Source organism: Rhineura floridana, chromosome 18, assembly GCF_030035675.1.
Source record: "Rhineura floridana isolate rRhiFlo1 chromosome 18, rRhiFlo1.hap2, whole genome shotgun sequence".
Classification (NCBI taxonomy): domain Eukaryota; kingdom Metazoa; phylum Chordata; class Lepidosauria; order Squamata; family Rhineuridae; genus Rhineura; species Rhineura floridana.
Window position 1 is genome coordinate 9,805,607 of NC_084497.1, and position 20,582 is coordinate 9,826,188.

Consider the following 20,582-nt stretch of genomic DNA (forward strand, 5'->3'; position numbering starts at 1 on the left):
AGCTGTTTGTAAGAACTCAGTTTGCTACACTGACAAGAGAGCCACATGAGACTTCCATTAGGTATTTTGATTTTCTTATCTTCTCTCTGTTTTTAGGTCCATAACAAAAGTTTTGTAAGAGTTTTCAAATTCAGGGTGTTTGTTCACTTGTAGTTCTTTGTCAGTGTTGTGTGGTTAAGTGCCTTCAAGTTGTTTACAACTTATGGCAGCCCTATGAATCAATGACCTCCAATGTTGTTGTTGTTATGTGCCTCCAAGTCGATTATGACTTATGGCGACCCCATGAATCAGTGACCTCCAACAGCATCTGTTGTGAACCACCCTGTTCAGATCTTGTAAGTTCAGGCCTGTGGCTTCCTTTTCGGAATCAATCCATCTCTTCTTTGGCCTTCCTCTTTTTCCACTTCCTTCTGTTTTCCCCGGCATTATTGTCTTAGTGCAATGTTAGTGTTGTGTTCATGTTTTTAGCAAATTATATGACAGGCATTAGTTTCATGCTCTACTCATATGGATGTTTGCTTTTACTTTTGAGTGAAATTAACTTCCATCAATACCAGCAGTGCATACCTTCAGAAATTTAACATCCTTCTGCTGTTAGTGCATTGTCGCACCCACTTTGTGTGCCGTTGTCCTCCTCTATCCAAGAGCCGGCTGTTTCTAAGCATTTCGTTTGTTTGCATACCGAGGAGACAGCTGTGCGGTACTTGGACTAGATATGCTGACTTCTCTTTCTGCGTTTGGTGCATTTGAATCGGAGACAGCCCTGCAAGAATTTTGGCTGTATGTCAATTCATATTTATATTTGCATTTATTTTCCTCCCCAATTATTTTCAGTGTGTTTTGTTTTTGATTTTTCCTTCCCCTAGAGCCATTCTCATTCAACACATTTAGTTGGACATATTGACACATTGTCAGCTGGGCTACCGTGAAAGTGGTTTGAAATAGGCTCAGCTACCTTGAATGTGTCATGATGACCCCAGAATACACTGGCCCTTGCGGGTGAAGGAAGACCCCTTTTCACTCTCCTAGTGAATTCTTGTGGGAAGAGGCCCCAATAGGACACAATGTGAGACTACTGTATAGTTATTTGGCATACATTCTGAACCCCAAACTTCACTCTAAAATTCCTTGCAGCTCTTGCTCAAGGGGTGGGGCTCCGGCGGGCAGTAGGTTCTGCTTTGGAATAGAAAAGGCTACTTGGGGACTGAATTAATACTGGGTCCTTTCTATGACCTCTTGCTGCTGGATGGTTCCTATCACAAGGCCATCCCATCCCTTTGCACCCTGCCTCGCACATCCCACAACAGGAAGTCTAGATGTTGGTGGGCTCCCAGCAGCCCTAATAATCTGGGAGGATGAAAGCACCATCTGGGAAGGAAATGGATGTTCCCCATCCAGTGGCAGTGCATCTCTCTGCTGCCAATCCCTCCAGTTGCATTAAACCTGGAGCTGTTCCTTTACCAGCAACAGGTACCAAGGCAAGTGGCAAAACATGCCCCCCACCTTTATGTATTTAAAATATTTCTATCCCACCCTTGTACCTTATAATAGGTCACTGAGGGCATCTTGCAATAAAATCGAACATATACATAACAAAATTGTACACAATAAAGATCACAAAAACATTAAAACAAATTAAAATACATAAAATACAATTAAAATACATACAGGGACTAAAGAGGTAAAATTAAATTAGAAGGTGTAAAATCAGTTCAGGCTCTACTTTCAGTTCCTCCCAAAGGCTCTCCGGAACAAGATCATTTTCAGAAGTCTCCGGAATGCCATCAGGGAGGGAGCAAAGCTTGGGGGCCACAGCTGAAAAGGCTGTCTCCCGCGTGCCTGTAAGTCTAACATCTTTCATTCCAGGCACACAGAGGAGACCAGAGGCAGATGATCTTAAATCCCGGGCAGGTACATATGGGCGTGAGCGGTCCCTCAGGTATATTGGTCCAAGGCTGTTTAGGGTTTTAAAGGTCAGAGTCAGCCCTTTGAATTGGAAACAAATTGGTAGCCAGTGGAGTCGATAAAGCACAGAGGTGATATGCTCCCTGCGCCGTGCTCCAGTTAACATTCTGGCTGCTGCATTTTGGACCAACTAATTTCTGAACCGTTTTCAAAGGCAGCCCCACATAGAGTGTGTTACAGTAATCAAGCCTTGATGTCACCAATGCAGGTGTCGCTGTGGCCAAGTCAGCTGCTTCCAGGAACGGACACAGCTTGTAGACACAGTTTGAGTTGGCCAAAAGCACTCCTGGCTACTGCAGCCACCTGATATTTAAGCAGCAGGGCAGGATCCCAGAGGACTCCCAAACTGCGGACCTGCTCCTTCAAGGGGAGTGCAACCCCATCCAGAACAGGTTGCAGCCCTATCCCTGGCGCAGTTTCCCCCTTGACCAGCAACACTTCCATCTTGTCTGGATTAAGTTTCAGTTTGTTAGCCCACATCCAGCCCTTCACAGCCTCCAGGCACCAGTTTAGGATGATCACTCCCCCCCTGCAATCAGGTGGTAGGGTGAGATAGAGCTGAGTGTCATCAACATATCGATGACATTGTACTCCAAATCTCCTGATGACCTCTCCCAGCGGTTTCATATAAACGTTAAAGAGCATGGGAGACAGAGTGGAACCTTGCGGTACCCCACAGGCCAATGGCCAGGGGGTTGAGCATCAGTCTCCCAGCACCACTTTCTGGGTCCTGTCCATCAGGTAGAACCGGAGCCACCATAAAATGGTGCCACCAATCCCATCCCAGCTAGACATTTGCTTTCCCTGCTGTTAATGAAGAGCCATCTGGGCCTTTCTTTCCCAGGGAGAATGATGACCTGGCATGCCTGGAGGTTGCAGGCTCTCTACTCCCAGGGGACAGTGATAGCAGACCAGCAGCTTTTCTCTGTTTGCCGCCCCTTCCTACTCAAGCAAGATCCTTGTCCCCAGGGGAGGTTTGTGCTGTGGTGATGAAGAAGGGACTGTCTGTGCAGCTGTTGAAACAAGGAAGGTCACCTTCCCAAGGTTCCTGCAGCAGCGGCTTGCCAGGGAGCTGTGTTCCCCAAGCAAACAAGGAGGCCTTCATCCTGTGCCCGTCCAGCAAAAGCAACACCAAGCCTCCCTGAAGCAGATGTGCTCTGGGACAAAACCCTCCACGCAGGCCCAAGGCCTCCATGACTCAGGCAGGGGACAAAAGCACGCAACCTTGCTGTGTGAATATATATAGTGTGGAGGTGACTGCTGTACAGAGAGCGAGAGAGCAAAGGCTCCTGCTCCAATAGTCTTCCCATTTTTAGACAGGGTACTCATGGCTCATTTGGGCATATTTCCAACAGTGCAAGCCGTTCAGCCGTGGAACGGACTGCCCCGGAAGGTGGCGGCCTCTCCCTTGTAGAGGGTGGGGGACCCGACCTCGTTTTATTACGGTCACAGACCACATATTAAAAAATGGACAGCAGGAAGGATTAAAATACTTAAAAAACAAAACTACCAAAATCCCTAAAATCCATGAATAATCTTTTAAAGAGTGGACTGACAACATTTTTTCCTAATTTGCATTGTAGTGAGGAGAAACTTTGTGACATTAACGGTGACATGCGATGACACATTATTTGGGATGCTGTAGCTGCATCCTTTGCTGAGCTAGATGACCTCCCAGAACCCTTTCAACGTGATGGTTCTGCAATTTATCTTTCATGTTGGGCCCACTCTCCAAGTGGACAAAAGGGTAAATCCAACTTAAGCGTTGACCCACTGAAATTAATGGACCTAAGTGAGCAATGTCTTTTAATTTCCTCTGAACAGGACTAACATTAGATGCAACCACAAGGTCGAGGGACGAGGCTACTTCTGGACTCTGCTCCTTCTTGATGAGTCAAGACCGTTGGCCCCACTGGCTGCTGGGAGCTGGTGGCCAACAAAATCTGGAGGGCCACAGGTGTTCCCCACCCCGTGACAAAGAATACAAAAAGAGGCGAGATTTGAACTGCGCGGCTTTCCAGGTGGGACTATTCGCGGGGGCTTTTTGGGCTGTTGCCTTTATGCGTGTTTGTCCTCTTCTCCCCCACCCTGGACTCTTGGTGTCATTCACAGCACTTTGGAGGCGTAGCCAAAGGTTGGCATCACCCGTGGCAACCTTGCCAGGGCCAATTTTCCAGCTTCCTGCCGTCGGGTACGGCTACTCAGTAAGCCAGGGGTAGGGAACCTGTTGCCCTCCAGATGTTGCTGCACTCCAGCCCTAGCAGCACACAAGAGGCTATGTTATTCCAAGTCAGATCCTTGGTCCATCCAGCCCAGTATTGTCCGCACTGACTGGCAGTGGCTCGCCATGGTTGTAGGCAGGGAGCCTTTCCCTGCTCTACCTGGTGCTGCCATTGGGAATGGAGCCTGGCCCCTTCCACAGGCAAAGCGGCACTCTCTGGGCAGCTGGTGCCCTGTGGCGGCCGGCTGAGGCTCTCCGCACAGAGTTCATCACCAGCACCAGGAAGATTCTGGGGTGCTGCCAAGGCTGGAAGAGCATTCCTCCGATGGTGAGCCTGCTGGTTCCTACTGGGAGGAACGGGCACCTCACCCGCAGAGCTCCCTGGCTGATTTACCTACGCCCACATTTCAAACTGCAGTGCAGCCACTGTGGGCCCTCGAGAGTCGCGCTTTCAGCGCTGGACCCATTTTACAGAGGAATCGGGAACATGACATCAGCCGTTTCCAGCTTCCCATTTGGCTTCTCCCCCACCCCAACATGCTGCCCTGGGCTCCTGCTGGGAGGAAGGGTGGGGTATAAATCAAATAATAATAACAACAACATGAGGATTAAGGAATGATGAGACTTGATGGCCTTACAGGCCCCTTCCAACTCTGCTATTCTGTGAAAAGAGCCACATTTGCTGCCACCTACTGGCTGCCAAAACAACGTCCACTGAGGAAGTCCGGTAACTCTGGGCCGTAGCTGGGGCAGTTTTGTCAGCCTGACGCTTTCCTGCGGGGAGAGACACATAGGGAGTCTGCCAAGGCCAGAAGCAAAGGTGGGTGAAGCAACCAAAGTGAATTTCCGCGCACACGCCTCTGTGTCAGGCAAGCAAGAGGCATTATCAGAGTTTCCCCCTTGAAAGATTCAATAACCTTTTGTCCTTCATTCAAAGTTGGGAGGAAGGACAGAACCTACACACCTCTGTGGCGAGAATTGGCATCACCTGTCCAATTTCCTGCAAGGTTTTTTTCCTGCCCATTCAGCCCTGCACATTAATAGCACAAGGAGACCCTTTTTAAAGAAAAAAAGAAAGAGCTGCAATTTAACACATTCATTGGTCGATTCCGTCAGCAGGTGGGAGATCTTTGTTAGTCCAAGGGCCGCATCCCCTTCCGGGCAACCTTCCAATGGCCATCTCTCTGTGGTAGGCGAGGTGTAGTCATCTAGGGTCTGGGGGGGGGCTGTATAAGACCCTTTACTTTTTTGGGACCAGGGTCCCAGCAAGGTCCCTATGTCTCCAGTATCCTGCCAGCCAATCAGCATGAAAGGGGAGTCTGTTGGCCACTGAGAAGAGTCTTCTCACACGCTTCCTTGTCCTTTCCTGTGGGTTATAGCAAATCAGAGTGAAAGCTGAGTCAGCCACTGAGGAGGCTCTTCTCAGTAGCTTACACTCTCAATCTTATTGGCTGCTAGGGATGTCTGTTGTTCTGGGAGAAGGCATTAACAACGATCTCACTCTCAACTCAGCAGCAAAAAAGAGGGAGGTGTGGTTCTAACACGAAGAGACCCTGCACTTCTGAACTTGCCACCACACTACAGGTGGCAGGTGGGGCCAAAGGCAAAATTGGGCAGACCACCAAATGTCAGCCGTTCCTTTGTACAGTAGGTTAGTTTCTACACACACTCGCACCCCTCCCTCCTCTTCACGCAGCCAAGGAAGCCTTGAAGGGATGCATCTCAGGCCGGTGAGGGGTGTGGCCTGGAAGAGGCGGTGTGGCTGGGGAGAGTTCTGAGGGCCAGACAAAGAGGCTTTGAGGACCATATTTAGCCCCTGGGCCTGATGTCCACCCCCTTCATAATGCCTTTCCCCATAGAAGGCCGTTGTCCAGTGCAGAGAATCCTGGGGGCGTGCAGAGCCAGTTGCAGACTTTTCCCCCCCAAGGGGAGGTTGGGCTCAGTCAAGATATTTTCAGCCAGTCCATGGCCGACTCGCCAGTTGCCCATTTCTCTGCATCCCCTGCCTGACCCAATACACGGTATCTCCCAGGGGAGGAAAGTGAGGCACGCAGAGATGATGCTTTGCTTGGAGAGGACAGGTGGCTTCTGTGCCTAGGGGCCTCCTGGCCCTGCACATCCTTGTCTGTGCAGAAGGCAGAAGCCATTCGGTCAAAAGCTAACAGGGGGGCTGCAAGGCCTCCCCCATGGCCCTGCTGAAAGATGAGCCACTTTCTGCTGCCTCTCCATGCTCGCTGGCCATTCACAACAACTATGCACCACAGAACTAGTGCTTGCTTTGTTTCCCCCCCCTCCTTCCTCCCAAATAACTTTTTCCTATTGTGCTGTGACTATAAGAGAGCCGTTTTACTGATATTTGCAAGCCTCTCTGGGCACCTTTTCAGCTGAAGTGTGGGATTTCTTAAAGCTTTAAATACTAAAGAAATGAACCCCGTCGAGCCCTGGCGCTGGGCCTGGGGCCACAGGTTGAGACAGCGAGGAACAGCACTGCAAGCGAAACAAGGCCCCTGCAGCAAAGCGCTGACAGGCTTTGGGGACGCAGCCCAGTTCAGTACAGGCAGAATGAGGACTTGGGAGAGGAGAGGGAGAGAATGGCCGCCTGGCCCAGCATCAGCAGCTGACGCCAAATGAGGCTTGAGCCAAGCGCTTCCAAGGATTCCAGCTTGCCGACTGCACCCAGGATCTGCAGCAGGGAGGTGCAGCGGTGCCTCTGGCCATGTAGGACTCGCAAGGACTTTTGAGGCTCTAGGTGCTGCTCCGGCCAACGACACAGAGAAACGGCGACAACAAGTGAGCCAAGAGGGAGAACTCATGCACTAGCCTCGTGAGCAAGCTTGTGCATGTCTTGTGCGCTCTCGCTCTCTCCCGTCCGTAGGAAAGTGCTGGATGACGAGTCAGACCACTGGCCCATCTAGCTCAGTGCAGGCTACACTGACTGGCAGTGGCTCTGCAGGGCTTCACACTTGGGGGGTCATTCCCAGACCTACCTGGAGATGCCAGGGATTGAATCTGGGACCTTCTGCCCGCAAAGCAGGCACTCTACCTCTAAGCTGTGGTTCTTCCTTACCTCTGTGCTATCCCACCCCCTGGTAATATAGAGGGATAACCATTGTCAGGACTGTTTGTATAATCTGAATTTTGCGGGGGGGGGGGAAATCACAATTTTATTCTGGTTCTTTTAATCACAAGAAGGGACCAGGACACGGATGCCGTTCACCTCCTCCCACTGGCAATCGTATTCAGCCAGCCATTTTGAAATGCTGAAGTCTAGCAACTTGAATTTTTTTTTTAAAAAACGAGCTTGTTAGGAACGGGAATGCTGTGCCCTGTATCACATGTGCTCCCATGGAATGTGCCGTGAACACATAGCGTTGAAGTGACGTATGAATGTGCATGACTATGCGTTGTTATATGAAATAATTAAATATGATGGGAAAGTGTGTATATGTTTCAGGAAGCCTGCTGGGAGTTCACCTTGCAATTGCAAAGTACCTGAGAAACCGCCAACACCACCAAATGATTTAAAATAAAAATTTTAAAAGCAAGTTTCTAGGTCTACTCAAAAGTGGGTGGGATTCCTGCCGACAGTACAGCTGAAGAGCTCCAGCGGCTGAAAGCAGGGTCCATCTGTGCCCTTGGCTGTTCCTTCAAGGAGGTCTTTGGCACAAGGAGAATGGCAGTGTCCCTGCAGGAGGGACTGTTGCGCCTCAAGCATTTGTCTGCACCATGTGCACATGGGTATCCTCCACAGTCAGCTAGTTCGTTGCAAGAATTTCCCCCCTATCCTTCGGTTGCTGTAGTTGCTTTTCCCCGTCTCTGCGGTGAAAAGAGGGCTGGTGCACACCGCATGGAAAGAGAGGGGGGTGGAAATGAGGAAGAAACAAAAGCATCCATGCAATCGAGGGGCTACCTTGGGAACGGTATCCATGGCAACCGAATCAGGGAACCCCCTCCAGCTCAGCTGAAGGAGAGAGAGAACACGTGGAGACTGGTGAGGAAGACAGTAGTGGCTGAGACTCAAGACCAAGCTGACATCTAGGGGCAAGGGCCGTAGCCCAGTGGCTAGAGCAGCTGCTTTGTATGCCCACTTTCAGCCCCCCGGCATCTCCAGGTAACAGTAGCTGCAAAAGTCACGTCTGAAACCTGGTATAAGGTATATGGCAGCTTATGTTCCAAAATCCACGGCATGCAAAAATAAGTGGACTTCATTTGTGCATGTGGAGTGAGGGGGGAGACAAAAAAACAGTAAATTCATGTTCCCCGCTGCGCAGGAAGATTTAAAGAACCCAGCATCAAACAACACGGTACTCCACCAGCCATCAGACAGAAGATGCTCTCCTCCCCTTTGGGCTCTTGGAGAACTGTCAGGAGCAGAACAGGGCCCTGCTTCAAAAAAGACACAGGAAGGATAATAGTACACGAGAAAAACAGTTCTTGGAAGAAAAATGAGTGTTGCTTGTCGAGAGCCGTCTCTTTAATTTCCGCAACAGCAGGTGCATGGTGAGAGTGAGAAATCACGGGGGTGTTTTGGCAGCTAATAAACATATTATTATTATTAAGATCCATCCTCATCTGCCAAGCTGCCTGCTTCTTTAGCACGGAGGGTCGCTCTGCCCATCAGCAGCGCCACGCAGGTCCTCCAGGGATTCCGAGACAGTTGGAGCATCTGCTGGCCGAGGGCTGCACAGTGAGGCAACATGAATCCGAGGAAGAGCCAGATTTGAAAAAATGCAGACTTGGATTAAATCTAGGGCAGCATCAACACACACACAAAGGGGCTGCAAATCCTTTAGGAGGACAGCAGGATGTTTGTGCTTAGGTTCCAGGCTAAGAAAAAGTGGGAGTCTTGGAGTGAGCGCACAATCTGCAAATTAAAGCAAACCTGCAGATTTTGCCTGATTTATGCTCCTCATACAAGTAGCCTTCCCCAGCCTACGCCCTCCAGCTGTTGTTGGACTACAGCTCCCAGTCAATGGTCAGGGTGTGTAGTCAAGACATCAAGTTATGGGAGGCTCTCATCAGGAGAAGCCTGTCATGGCTGGCCCTGCCCTGGTGCCAGATCCCAAGTCCTCAGAGGATGGACAAGACACCCCACAGTTTAGGGACCTTGAGGAGCAGGCAGCCCCCCCCAATCCTGAGGATCTCCTTGAGGGGGGACCCTCTGGATTGATACTGAAGTACAGCTGGAAATGTCAGAGGAGGAGGAAGTGGAGCTGCCCCCTCCCCTGTCCTCGAGAGCACCGACATCAGAACTTGCATGCATCCAAGAAGAGATCCCGGCCCTCCTCTATGTGACAACCTTTCATGTACTTGAAGAGTGTTATCATGTCTCCCCTCGGTCTTCTCCAAGCTAAACATGCCAAGTTCTTTCAGTCTCTCCTCATAGCTCAAGTTGCAGGAAGCCAGATTTTGACTGAACATCAGGAAAAACTTCCTAACTGTTAGCATGGTACGACAATGGAACCAATTACCTAGAGAGGTAGTGGGCTCTCTGACACTGGAGGCATTCAAGAGGCAGCTGTACATCCATCTGTCGGGAATGCTTTGATTTGGATTCCTGCATTGAGCAGGGAGTTGGATTTGATGGCCTTATGGGCCCCTTCCAACTCTACTATTCTATGATCCCTTCACTGCCAGCAGCTGCAGTTAGGGCATGGTTTAGGAGGCCAGAGATGATAAGGCCTCTTCTTGAGCCTTCTAGTTGCTGGAACAACATCCGTCTCTGGCTCCTTGCTGTGTTGTTACCTTGTGGAATACCCTGTGACGTTAACCTTGGACTGTTTCTTGATCTTGTTCCTGCATTGTTTTTGACCTGTATGGATGCTCTGTGTTTGACCTTGGTTTGTTTGACCCATGCTGCACCAGAAACCCTCTCTGTGCTGGTCAGCACTTTGGTGACAAGCTGATATTTCTGGGACTGAGGGGACACTTCCTTGCCATTCTTATTCCACCTGATTTTCTGAATTTTGAGAGTTCAGCAGGGATACTTTATATTTGCAGACATAAGGGACAGAAACTTGACTTTTTATTTTATTTTAATGCAAGCCTGAGTATTCCACGGCCAAAAACATAATCCTGAAATCTTCACCTTTTTATTGTTAAAGTATCTACCCCATTGGGTCTTTTTTTTTCCAGACTGAAAGTGAATTCACATTTCAGTTTTACCCTGCCTTCCTCTCCCCCCGCCCCCAAAAGAAAAGTGTATAAGAGGAAGAACTACCTGCCCTCAGAAAAGTTCCCAATCTTGTGTTTTCATACAAAGACTGGAGGGAAAGCCAGAGCAGAGACTCATGCAGAGAACCATCAGAAGGTTCTCTGAATACATTGGGTTCACAGTAAACTGTATTTATTGGCACAAAGTTTGGGAACTGTTGGTTGAAGTCATCCGAGTTACAGAGCAGCCCCTTCCCCTCAACCTGACACAACTAGAATGGGGAATGGTTCTGCGGAAGGAGGGTCTGCCACACAATTTTTTATTTTGGCCTAGTGACGGGGAGTCAATCTGTTCAATTCCCAACTGCCTTTTAATGACTGGACTAAAACCCTGAGAATGTCAAGAGTTTGCAATAAAATACCCACCAGTTGAAGAATCCAGCTTTTCTTGTTGTGGAACTAAACTATCTAAACCTCAGATATACGTGCAGCCACCTCAAGAGAGCTAGAAACACGGATTATTTCCTCCCCACATGGCTGAACACAATTTTTCTACAGGTAACACCTAAAGCAGCTGAATTCCAATGCTACAAGAGCAGGAACTTCTGCCATCTTAAGAACGCAAACCAAAGATCTCTTATGATAAGGTGGGCGGTGCAGCTGCTTTGCAAATCCAGGGAACATGAGAGAAGAGACAGACACAAGGAACCATGAAGGTGATCTTCAGACTATCCTGAGGAACCTGAAGCAACTCAAATGGCTCTTCAGTTGCAAGGAAAGGGATGCCCATCTGGGCAAAAACATAACCGCTGCAGAGCGGTGAATGTCCTCTGGAAGATCATAACGTGCCCCTTTTCGTATTCAGATTCCCTCTCTCATTCCTTGGAAAGTGTGGAGTCCCAGCATCCTTTAGTTCCTGACTCCTTGTAGGAAGGAGTTTGTTCCCCAGAAACTCCCCCCCCCCAATAAATTATATGTGGCAGAGTATGGCCCGGCTGCGGAGCACCCATCCTGCCTGCGGCTAGTCCTGGATGGAGAAGATGTGGGCAAATGCACCCCTTTCTCCCTCCCTCCCTGCAACAGCATCGGATTGAAGGAACCAGCCGCCTGGACAGCAAGAGCAGGTGGGCGAGCCTCACTTCTCCACGGCCGGCTGTCGCCACGCTCGCTTCCTCAGCTTGTGCCGGAGCTGCAGATGCTTCTTTTCCTCCAGCGTCTGCTGGACTCTACTTCGGAACTGGGCGTTTTTCTTCCTGATCTTCGCCAGCTCAGCTTTCCGCTGCGCTTCCAGATCTGGGTCCTAGCAAGGCAGAGAAGCAGACCCGCTTGGCTAGAGGCACACCAAGCACCCGACTTTACCAATCCTGGGCAGGCCGGGGCAGAGGGGGGTTGGTGGGGCAAGGCCCCATTTGCCCTCGCAGACGAGCCACCACTGGTGGACGTAACCCTCTCAAAGACAACGTAAGACAAACGAATGAAGAGATCAGAGCACAGCTAGGGAGAAAGGAGGGAGTGGACGTTTGCTAGACTGGCACCTGCAAGGGGCAAGGTGAGCGCTGCACAGGGCCTGAGGTTCCCCCCACCTCAGAATTCCTTCCCCCCACAGAAACTCTTGTTACCTTTCCTTCTAAGATCATCTGTTTCCGCTTGTTTATTTCCTTCTTCTCGTCAAAATCAGTTGCCTCCAATCTCTAGAGGAAAAAAGGTTTATTTCATCGCAGGTTCTACCCTGCCTTACCCAGATAAAGCCTTGATTCTGGAGCAGGGGGGCAGTTTCCAGGTTCAAAACCTGTTTCCTCATAAAGTTGTTATTATTTATTCATTAAGTTCATTTCGCCCGTGTGTTTTCAGCCCTCAGTGAAGCTCCCTCGGTGCCACACACACACCCAGCCCATCGAAGCCCTTGCTTACAATCTCGCATTCCCGTCGCACAACGTTCACTTGGGTGAGGATGTTCAACACGGTTCGTTCCTCCACCGAAAACTCTTGCAGCTTCATTTCTACAAGGCAGAAAGGCAAGAGGGATGTTTCTGGGGAGTGCCGGCGGATGATTTGACTCTGCATCGCACTTTAGCGGCTGAACCGGGCTGCATCTTGGACAAGGATTTATGACATGAACACCTTTGTTAAACTATATCATTGCTATTGTTGGCGAATACGGATGACAGGGTGAGAAGAAGTCACCACAAAATAACTGGTTTACTAAGTGATGGAAGATTTATAAGTGTTAATGGAACTGTACATTTACTTCCCCCTTCACCATCCTTGGTGATCTCCAGGTGTTTTGGAGACAACTCTGCACTGGGTGGGAGTTGCAGTCGGTTGGAGGGTACCAGATTGGGCGAAAGTTGTTTCGCTGTGTCGTCCCCTTGCCAAGCATGGCCATCTTCTTTTCTAGGCTGCCGGTCAGAGGGGCACTCGAACCAGTAACCAGGTTCCCTCCCGCATGCTGAGCTGCTGCTCCCAGTCTCTTTCCCAACTTACTGATCTGCACCTCGATGGCATGGACCAGGTGGATGTCGTACTGCGTCACCAGAGTGATGGCGATGCCATTTCGACCTGGGAAGGATGACAGAAGGGGGCGTGTGAACAGGACAGTTCCCCTCCCCACTGGGGACCCCCAATATCAAGGTAACATTCAGGATAAGGCAAGAGCACTTCTCCATGTGCAGAGTTAACTTCCCTATGAAAATGGAAATGGACTGCCTTCAAGTCGATCCCGACATATGGCGACCCTCTGAATAGTGTTTTCCTGGTAAGCGGTATTCAGAGGGGGTTTCCCATTGCCTTCCTCTGAGGCTGAGAGGCAGTGACTGGCCCAAGGTCACCCAGTGAGCTTCGTGGCTGTGTGGGGACGTGAACCCTGGTCTCCCAGGTTGTAGTTCAACACCTTAACCACTACACCACACTGGCTCTCTAACTTCCCTATGTGGGGTCTTATATTTAGGGTCTTATCCAGTGTTAGCCAGAGAGGAGACCCACTGGGTTGCATCCAGCTAAATTCTACTTGGAGGAGAGCCATTAAAATGAACAGCTTTACATCAGCCATGTCCACTAATTTCAGTGGGTCTACTCCAAATATGACTAACATTGAATATAACCCATTGAAATGGCTTACTTAGGTCCATTAATTTCAGGGGGTCTACTCTGAGTAAACTTGGCTGTATACAATCCGTTGTTACTATATTTATACACCACTTCATCAAAACTTTTCCAGGGTGACTTACAATTCATAAAGAGAGTCAAAGATTATTTAAAAAGGGGGGGGGGCAGGAGTAAGTTGAAAGAGCTCAGCTAAGAACTCTCGTATATGGCAGTTGATAAGAAAACAGAGGAAGTGGGGAAGGAAGAAATGGGAAACAGGGCCTGCTCTGTCAGCATTGCTGAGAGACCCAATCAGTTGGGCTTCCCTTCTCCCTGAACAGTTTCCATTCCAGTGGGTCATTATAGAAACTATCATGTAACATTACAAACTGGTGCCCTGAGTGTGCATGTTTTCCTCTTCCCTCCTCTTCCCCTTTTCCTTTTGTGTCATGTTTATATTGCAAGCCTGCATGCAAAGACAGTCTGGATCTTAACGTAAGCTGCTTTTTGGGTTGAAGAGTAAGATAAAAATGCTTTAAAGAGAAAGAAAGGAAGTTGCCTAGACAAATAAGATTGTTTTTAGCCAGTGCTTGAAATTCAATAGCGGGCTGCAGGACAGCCTACCTAGGGATGGATATCCAAAGATAGTCAAAACAAAAAGGGCCCATTTTCTGAACACCAACAGCCCAGAGCTTGGAAGTAACTCGCTACGAATAACAAATTACTTGTAATTTATTACTTTTTTGAGTAACGAGTGGGTAACTTCGTTACATTTTGCTTGTAACAGAACGAGTGGTAATTTCATTACTTTTCAGCTGCAACTGTAACATTTCTGGCGTTACTTCTGGACGTTACTTGGGGGGGAAGTCGTCTGCTGCTGTGATTGGTGGATGAAAGACATGTGCCTCACACTGGGCTTCTGCGCAGCATCACTCTTCCCTCGTGCTCTGTGTTAGGAGGGCACGAGGGAGGAGGGAAGAGAGAAGAAAATTGCTTCAAGAATGGACGGTGGTGGAGGAGAAAGGAGTGGAGGGAGAAAGCCAGTGGGCACGGATGAAGGAAGAGGAGGCAGCAGCAGAATGGAGGTGAAGAGCTCTCTCTTGCGCTCGCGTGCTGTGTGTGTGTTAGGGTTACCAGACCTTTCCAGCTTTCAGGGGTGATCTCCGGACTCACTTTGGATGCCACTCACCCTCCCCCTGCCTGCTAGCACACTGGCCCTCTCACCCACCCCGCTCTCTTGCCCCCACTCGCTCCCTCGTCTCCTGCTTTCTCCTGTTGTATGGATCTCCATCTTTCCCACCACCCTTCCTCTTCTTTGGGCCTCTTAGGAAGAAAGCCCTCTGCAGAAGGCCACATGGATTTTTGCATTCTTCCCTGTCCCATCACTGTGTTCTGATTTTTTTTTTTTTAAAAAAGAAAGATTCTCTTCCCCCACTTCACAGTCCTTCTCCTTCTGTCACACACACACCCCTTTTCGGGAGCATTCACAACCCAACCCAACAAGTTTGCTCTGTGTTTAGATTCTTGAATTAAACAGTCTTTTGTCAAGATGTTTAATGTATTTAACACTGGAGACTGGGGGGGGGAGCTCCCCACGAGCTGCACTTATACAGGGACAAGTACAAAAGCAAATTTGCCGTAGAGCCCATGCCTGAGGTTTTGCTGCTCTGTTGACAATGACTGCGTGCGCACTTGTTTAGCCTTGTGGTGGTGGTCTTTCTCTCGCTTTCCCCCCGTCCTAAGGCGTTGGGCAGAGAGCATCAGCTCCAATGTACTGAACTTGAGAAGATATACCAGAGAGCCTTCGGGCTTAGGGCGGTATATAAATTAAACTAAATAATAATAATAAATAAATATAATGGTGCTGAAAGGTCCAGTATTCCATTTCAGTTCTGCTAAGTGCATGCAGGGCAAGGGTGGGAATGATTCTGGGCCTGAGGGCTCTAGCCCCCCAGAGATTTGGGGGTGGTTGTCTTGTGATATGACCTGCCAATAAACACTTCAAAACTCTCTGCCTATTCTTGTCCCATTGAGCCCTTCTTGTTGCTGATCTCCTGTAGGGGATAAACACAGCAACTACTCCTGAATTCCTTGATGCCTCTGAACGCGTAGCAAACCCCAAAGGTTCTGGGCAAGGGCAGTTGAGATTCTCTAGCATGACTACAGTTTCAGAACCCACACATCTTAATCAGAGCAAATTGTCCCTGATAGAATAAACATTCTTCTAAAGATTGGAGTGGGGAGGGAGAGTTTAATTTCCAATGCCCTGAAGAGGGAAGGCTACTCAAAAACTGTCTTTAACTCATGTTTTTGAAGTGGTAGACTCACAGGATTGGGCAGGAAATAAGCCTGATTAGCATTTTGCAAGCAATTGTGAGTACAAAAGATATATTAACAATAAAAGTCAAAATTTGTTGTCTACCATGGAAGTTGACATTTGTGTAGTGGGGAAAAAGGTAAATTGAATCCATTAAAATGACATTAAATAAATTAGGATATTTGTTTGCTTGTACATTGCTTATCACTTTTGTTTTTAGGAAATAAGGGTGAAGCACTCAAGAATATAATTTGTGTGGAGGGGTAACATTGATTTTGATGGCCTATGACATGTTTAAGTGTGTTATTCTCTTGCGGTTCTTAATTCACATCACAACAGTCTCCAGCACACTTTACTTCAATACAGCAATATTTGTAATTTTAGGAATATGCTAGGTTTATCTCAGAGAATGTATATTGATATCCTAAGGGGCAAGATTCAGTTGCATTCTTGTGTAGTGCATATGGAAGGTGTGTGCTCTCTGGAAAAACACAAAATGCAGCTGACTGGGTTATGAAGCTACTCTCCAACGCACACAAGATCAGAGAAGTGTGTCTGGTCTGCTGCTGCCTCCACATCGGTCAAGAGAAGAATGGAACACATTTTGTTTGTCTTGAAATAACTGTTTTAGCAACTGGTTTGTTTCTGGGCACAATTCAAAGTGCTGGCCTTAAATTTTGAATCCCACAACAACTTGGGAGCAGCAAACCCAAAAGAATGACTTTCCCTCCATGAAAGTACTCGGATATGAAGATCTTTGACTGACTGAGGGCCTCCTTGAGCTCCTCCCATCCTTAAACAGGACCAGGGTGGACAAAAGCCTTTCCTGTGTCACCTTGTTATTCTACTACCTTCTGTGTGTGTGTGTGTGTTTACTCAGATGTGCAGCAGCCAAGGCCAGCACCCTGTAGGTGGTTTTTTAAAAAAAGCAACCGAAATGCAACTGTAGTGATTACTTTTGAGAAAAAGTAATCAGTTACTTTCCGAGCTGTTGCCTTTGTAACGGTAATTACTACTTTTTTGGGCCATTTAACTGTAATTTATTACTTTTTAAAAGTAATCTTCCAAGGTCTGCACCAGCCTAACATTGACAGGTGAGAACACAAGAGAAGCCCCCCCTTTTTAAAAAAAGAGTAGAACCAATGTCAGTGAGGAGGAGGAAATGGCTCCTGATGTAGCCCTTGCAGAATTCACAGCCCTGGCAACAGTTTCAAAGGAGGACTGGAGAAAGCTGGGATGTAGTCATCCGGGATTGCGGGGGGTCATAGACCTGTTACTTTTTTGGCTAATCATTATGAAAGGGACGCGTGTTAGCCACTGAGAGGATGCTTCCCAGTAGCTAACATACAGACTCCCATTTTGTGTTCATTGGCTCCCAGGGATGTCTGTTGCAGTGGTGTGTGGACTCTGAGATGACATGGAGAGCAAGGGAGGAGGACAGAAAGTGGAAAGGGTGTGTGACTATCATGAATGGACTCAGCACTTCTGAATTTGCCACTACGCTGCTGCGAGAAAGTCAAAGGGATGGCTCTAGAATCAAATGGCTTCTAATCAGTAGAGGTAACTGGAGCTCTCCTTACCTGCCCGGGCAGTCCGGCCCACCCTGTGGATGTAGATTTTGGGGAGCCCTGGCGTATTGTGGTTGATGACCACTTGGACTGTGGGGATGTCTAGCCCCCTATATTGAAAAAGGCAAAGAAGAGAGGGGGACGGGGTTAGGTCCAGAATTCAGGCTGAATTGTTGTTCCCGCCCCCCCCTCCCAAAAAAAGGAAAACGCCCGGCTGCAGAGAGCCATCACCCACCTGGCAGCCAAGTCTGTAGCTATGAGGATCTTAAAGACGCTGGATTTGAATTTGGCCAGAGCTGCAAAGCGTTGTTTCTGTTAAAATAAAGAGGGGAAAGAGAGAGACCAACAGGTTCAGAGCAGGGAACTTAGGAGGCTGCCCTGTGCCAGATCAGGATAAGCATCCCTCTAGCCCGCCAGGAATGACGGGCATCAGATCTGTGTCTCCTGCATGCAAAGCAGGTGCTCTGTCCGCTGAGGGGAAGCTAAACTGGCACCATTTAAGCCCTGCCAGAATTCCCCCTCTGGGGGGTTGTTTGTTTTTACTGGGAAATATTCTCTCATGCTAAGGGGACCACAGCAACTGCGGCTTGGTATGGGAAATGTTATGGTGTGCTTGAGTTTGTTTTTCCCTCCTCCCTCCCACTCCTCCTTTCCTCGCATGTTACGTCTTTTTAGACTGCGAGGCTGAGGCTGCCTTAGTACTGATTTTTGTTAAGTCACTGCAAGAGACTTTTTGGCTCAAGGGTGGGGATATAAATGGCATAAACAAACACTGGTGGTGGCTTCAGCAGGAGGAAGGGCATGAACACAAACTATGCGATTAGGAGCGGCACAAGATTTCTGTTCTCTTTCAGCCACTTTGGCCCTGGAGCCATCAGGGACAGATTTGGGGACAGACTCCAGGGCCTTGCTCCGCAAAGCGAGCAGCAGAGTCCCCAGGCACACACTTCGGATGCAAGCAGGGCTGAGAGTCCACATTTTGAAGGGGAAAGCGCAGTACAGACCTTCTAAAATGACACTGCAGCACCAGCAGCACCAGGGGAAGATCCTTGCAGCCAAAGGAAATCTTTCTTCCAATTCACAGTGAGAAGTCCCATCCCCCCCTGCTTCGGCGGCTTCTGGCTTACCTGCTTCATCATGGAGTGCAGAGCCACCGAGGGGAAGTTGAACTTCCTGAGCATCATATTCAGAATTTGGCAGTTCCTACAAAAAAGAAAAAAAAAGTATTTTCCCCCCTGCTCTCTGAAGGAGATGACCTGTTTCAGAGCTTTGCTCGGAGGGGAAGAGTAGCAAATGCGATCTTAGACTGCATTAACAGAAGTATAGTTTCCAAATTGCGTGAAGTATTAGTTCCCCTCTATTCAGCACTGGTTAGGCCTCATCTTGAGCACTGCATCCAGTTCTGGACACCACACTTAGATGCAGACAAACTGGAACGGGTTCAGAGGAGGGCAGTGAGGATGATCAGGGGACTGGAAACAAAGCCGTGAGGAGAGACTGAAGGAACTGGGCATGTTGAGCCTTGAGAAGAGAAGTCTGGGGGGAGATATGACAGCTCTCTTCAAGTTCTTGAAAAGTTGCCACTCAAATGAGGGCCGGGATCTCTTCTGGATCATCCCAGAGTGCAGGAGATGGAATAATGGGCTCAAGTGACAGGAAGCCAAATTTCTAATGAACATCAGGAAAAGCTTCCTGTTAGAGTGGTACAACAATGGGACCAATGACACTGGGGGCATTCAAGAGGCAGCTGGACAGGCACCTGTGAGGGATGCTTTAAGTTCAATTCCTGCATTGAGCAGGGGGTTGGACTTGATGGCCCCATAGGCACCTTCCAACTGTAGTATTCTATGAGTTCTGCAGCTTCTCAGAAACACCCTTGCCACATCCTTGCTGCCCCGCGAAAATGTCAGAACGACTCAGGCCTGTGCAAGGACATTTTATTACTGTTGGCGGTTCCTTTCTCTATGGCCAGACAAGCTTCTAACTAACAACAATCTCAATCATTTGTGGGTGTGCGCATAAAGGCTACAGCTGTCTTGAGCTCAGCCTGGAGAGATCCAGTCTTGAGCAAAGGCATAATACTCCTTAGTTAAGAGTGGAAAATCAGACCGGCTCATTGGAAAGTCAGGGTGCTGCTTAGATCTGGAAGACCCGGGGTTCAAAAACCCATGTTTAGTTCGCCCTAATTCCTCTCTTGTAACCCTAGCTTACTTTGTAGGGCTGTTGAGAGGACTGGTTTTTCTGAGTATCGCCCTGAGTTTCTTTGAAGGATGGGATACAAACAGGAAAGCGCGCAAACGGTCTCTACCTACCTCAAAGCCTTTCCCCGCCACCCAAAGATATTCTTATATCTGCAGTGTCTTTTCTCTTCTACAGGTTAAGAGCTTGTACAAGCCAGATTGGCAGTGAAGAATGCTTCTGAGCATACACAAACTACCTATAGTTTCAAAGGCACCCCCGTTGCAAGGGGAACATCAGAAGAGCCCTGCAGATGGATCAAGCCAGTGGCACGTCTAGTCCACCAGCCTCTTCTCACAGCGGCCAAGGAGATTATGAGAAGCCCGCTAGCAGGACCAGAGCACAGCGCAACTCTCCCCACTTGTGCTCCCCAGCAACTGGTGTTCACAGGCATGCCGCCTGCGACAATGGAGGTAGAACATAGCTAGAAGTATGAGGGCCCAGGGAAAAAAACCAGAAAAAAAAGGTCTCCCCTCCCCTGGACCTTTTCTGTGCCTTCACATCTCAAATTGTAGCTAGCAGCCATTGATAGCCTTAATCCTCTCAGGATGGGGATGGGAAACCTGTGCTGAACCCAACACCCAACCACCCCTCCTGGGGTGGAGCAGCCGTTCAGGACTGCCTGAAAGCCAACCATTAGTTCTGGGAACTCTTGCTCCCCAGGAATTAAAAACTGGAAGTCAGCTTTGAGATAACGAGAGGGAGGGAGGGAAACTTAAGGCCAACTCTAGACTCACTTGCAGGTGTTGGTGAAGATGATGATGGACCAGTCTTGGTGCTCGTCCTGGAATGTCTGGACCAGGTAGACGAGGTAGGCATCCTTGACCTTCTCGGGCACCAGCAGGTAACGCTGGTCAAGTTGCTCCACCGTCTGTACTCTGGTGGGAGAGAAGAGCCCACTGGAGCTCGTGAATAGTTTGGGTAACACTGCAGGTTGCCTTACACCAGACCAGGCTCTTTGCCCATTAGCATGAGATTGTCTCCTCTCTGACTGGCTCTGGCTGTCTGGGAGAGGTCTTCTCAACCCTTTGGAATG

The 20,582-nt window shown here is 48.8% G+C and overlaps 1 protein-coding gene and 1 long non-coding RNA gene across 2 annotated transcripts in view; one reads left to right on the plus strand and one right to left on the minus strand.

Moving 5' to 3' along the window:
* On the plus strand, positions 1–15,369 carry LOC133372240 (uncharacterized). Its single transcript, XR_009759471.1, has 4 exons — positions 1–61; positions 3,790–3,986; positions 12,738–12,970; positions 14,239–15,369. It is a non-coding gene; the product is annotated as an uncharacterized LOC133372240 (long non-coding RNA).
* The window catches only part of DDX49 (DEAD-box helicase 49), an 18,220-nt gene continuing 7,841 nt past the window's right edge, over positions 10,204–20,582 (minus strand). Inside the window, exons 6-13 of the mRNA XM_061600542.1 lie at positions 20,284–20,424; positions 18,436–18,511; positions 17,544–17,620; positions 17,321–17,418; positions 12,824–12,898; positions 12,251–12,339; positions 11,959–12,030; positions 10,204–11,639 (exon numbers count right to left, since the gene is read on the minus strand). Of these exons, the coding sequence (XP_061456526.1) occupies positions 11,475–11,639; positions 11,959–12,030; positions 12,251–12,339; positions 12,824–12,898; positions 17,321–17,418; positions 17,544–17,620; positions 18,436–18,511; positions 20,284–20,424 (793 nt within the window). The 3' untranslated portion in view covers positions 10,204–11,474. The remainder of the gene's footprint in view (positions 11,640–11,958; positions 12,031–12,250; positions 12,340–12,823; positions 12,899–17,320; positions 17,419–17,543; positions 17,621–18,435; positions 18,512–20,283; positions 20,425–20,582) is intronic.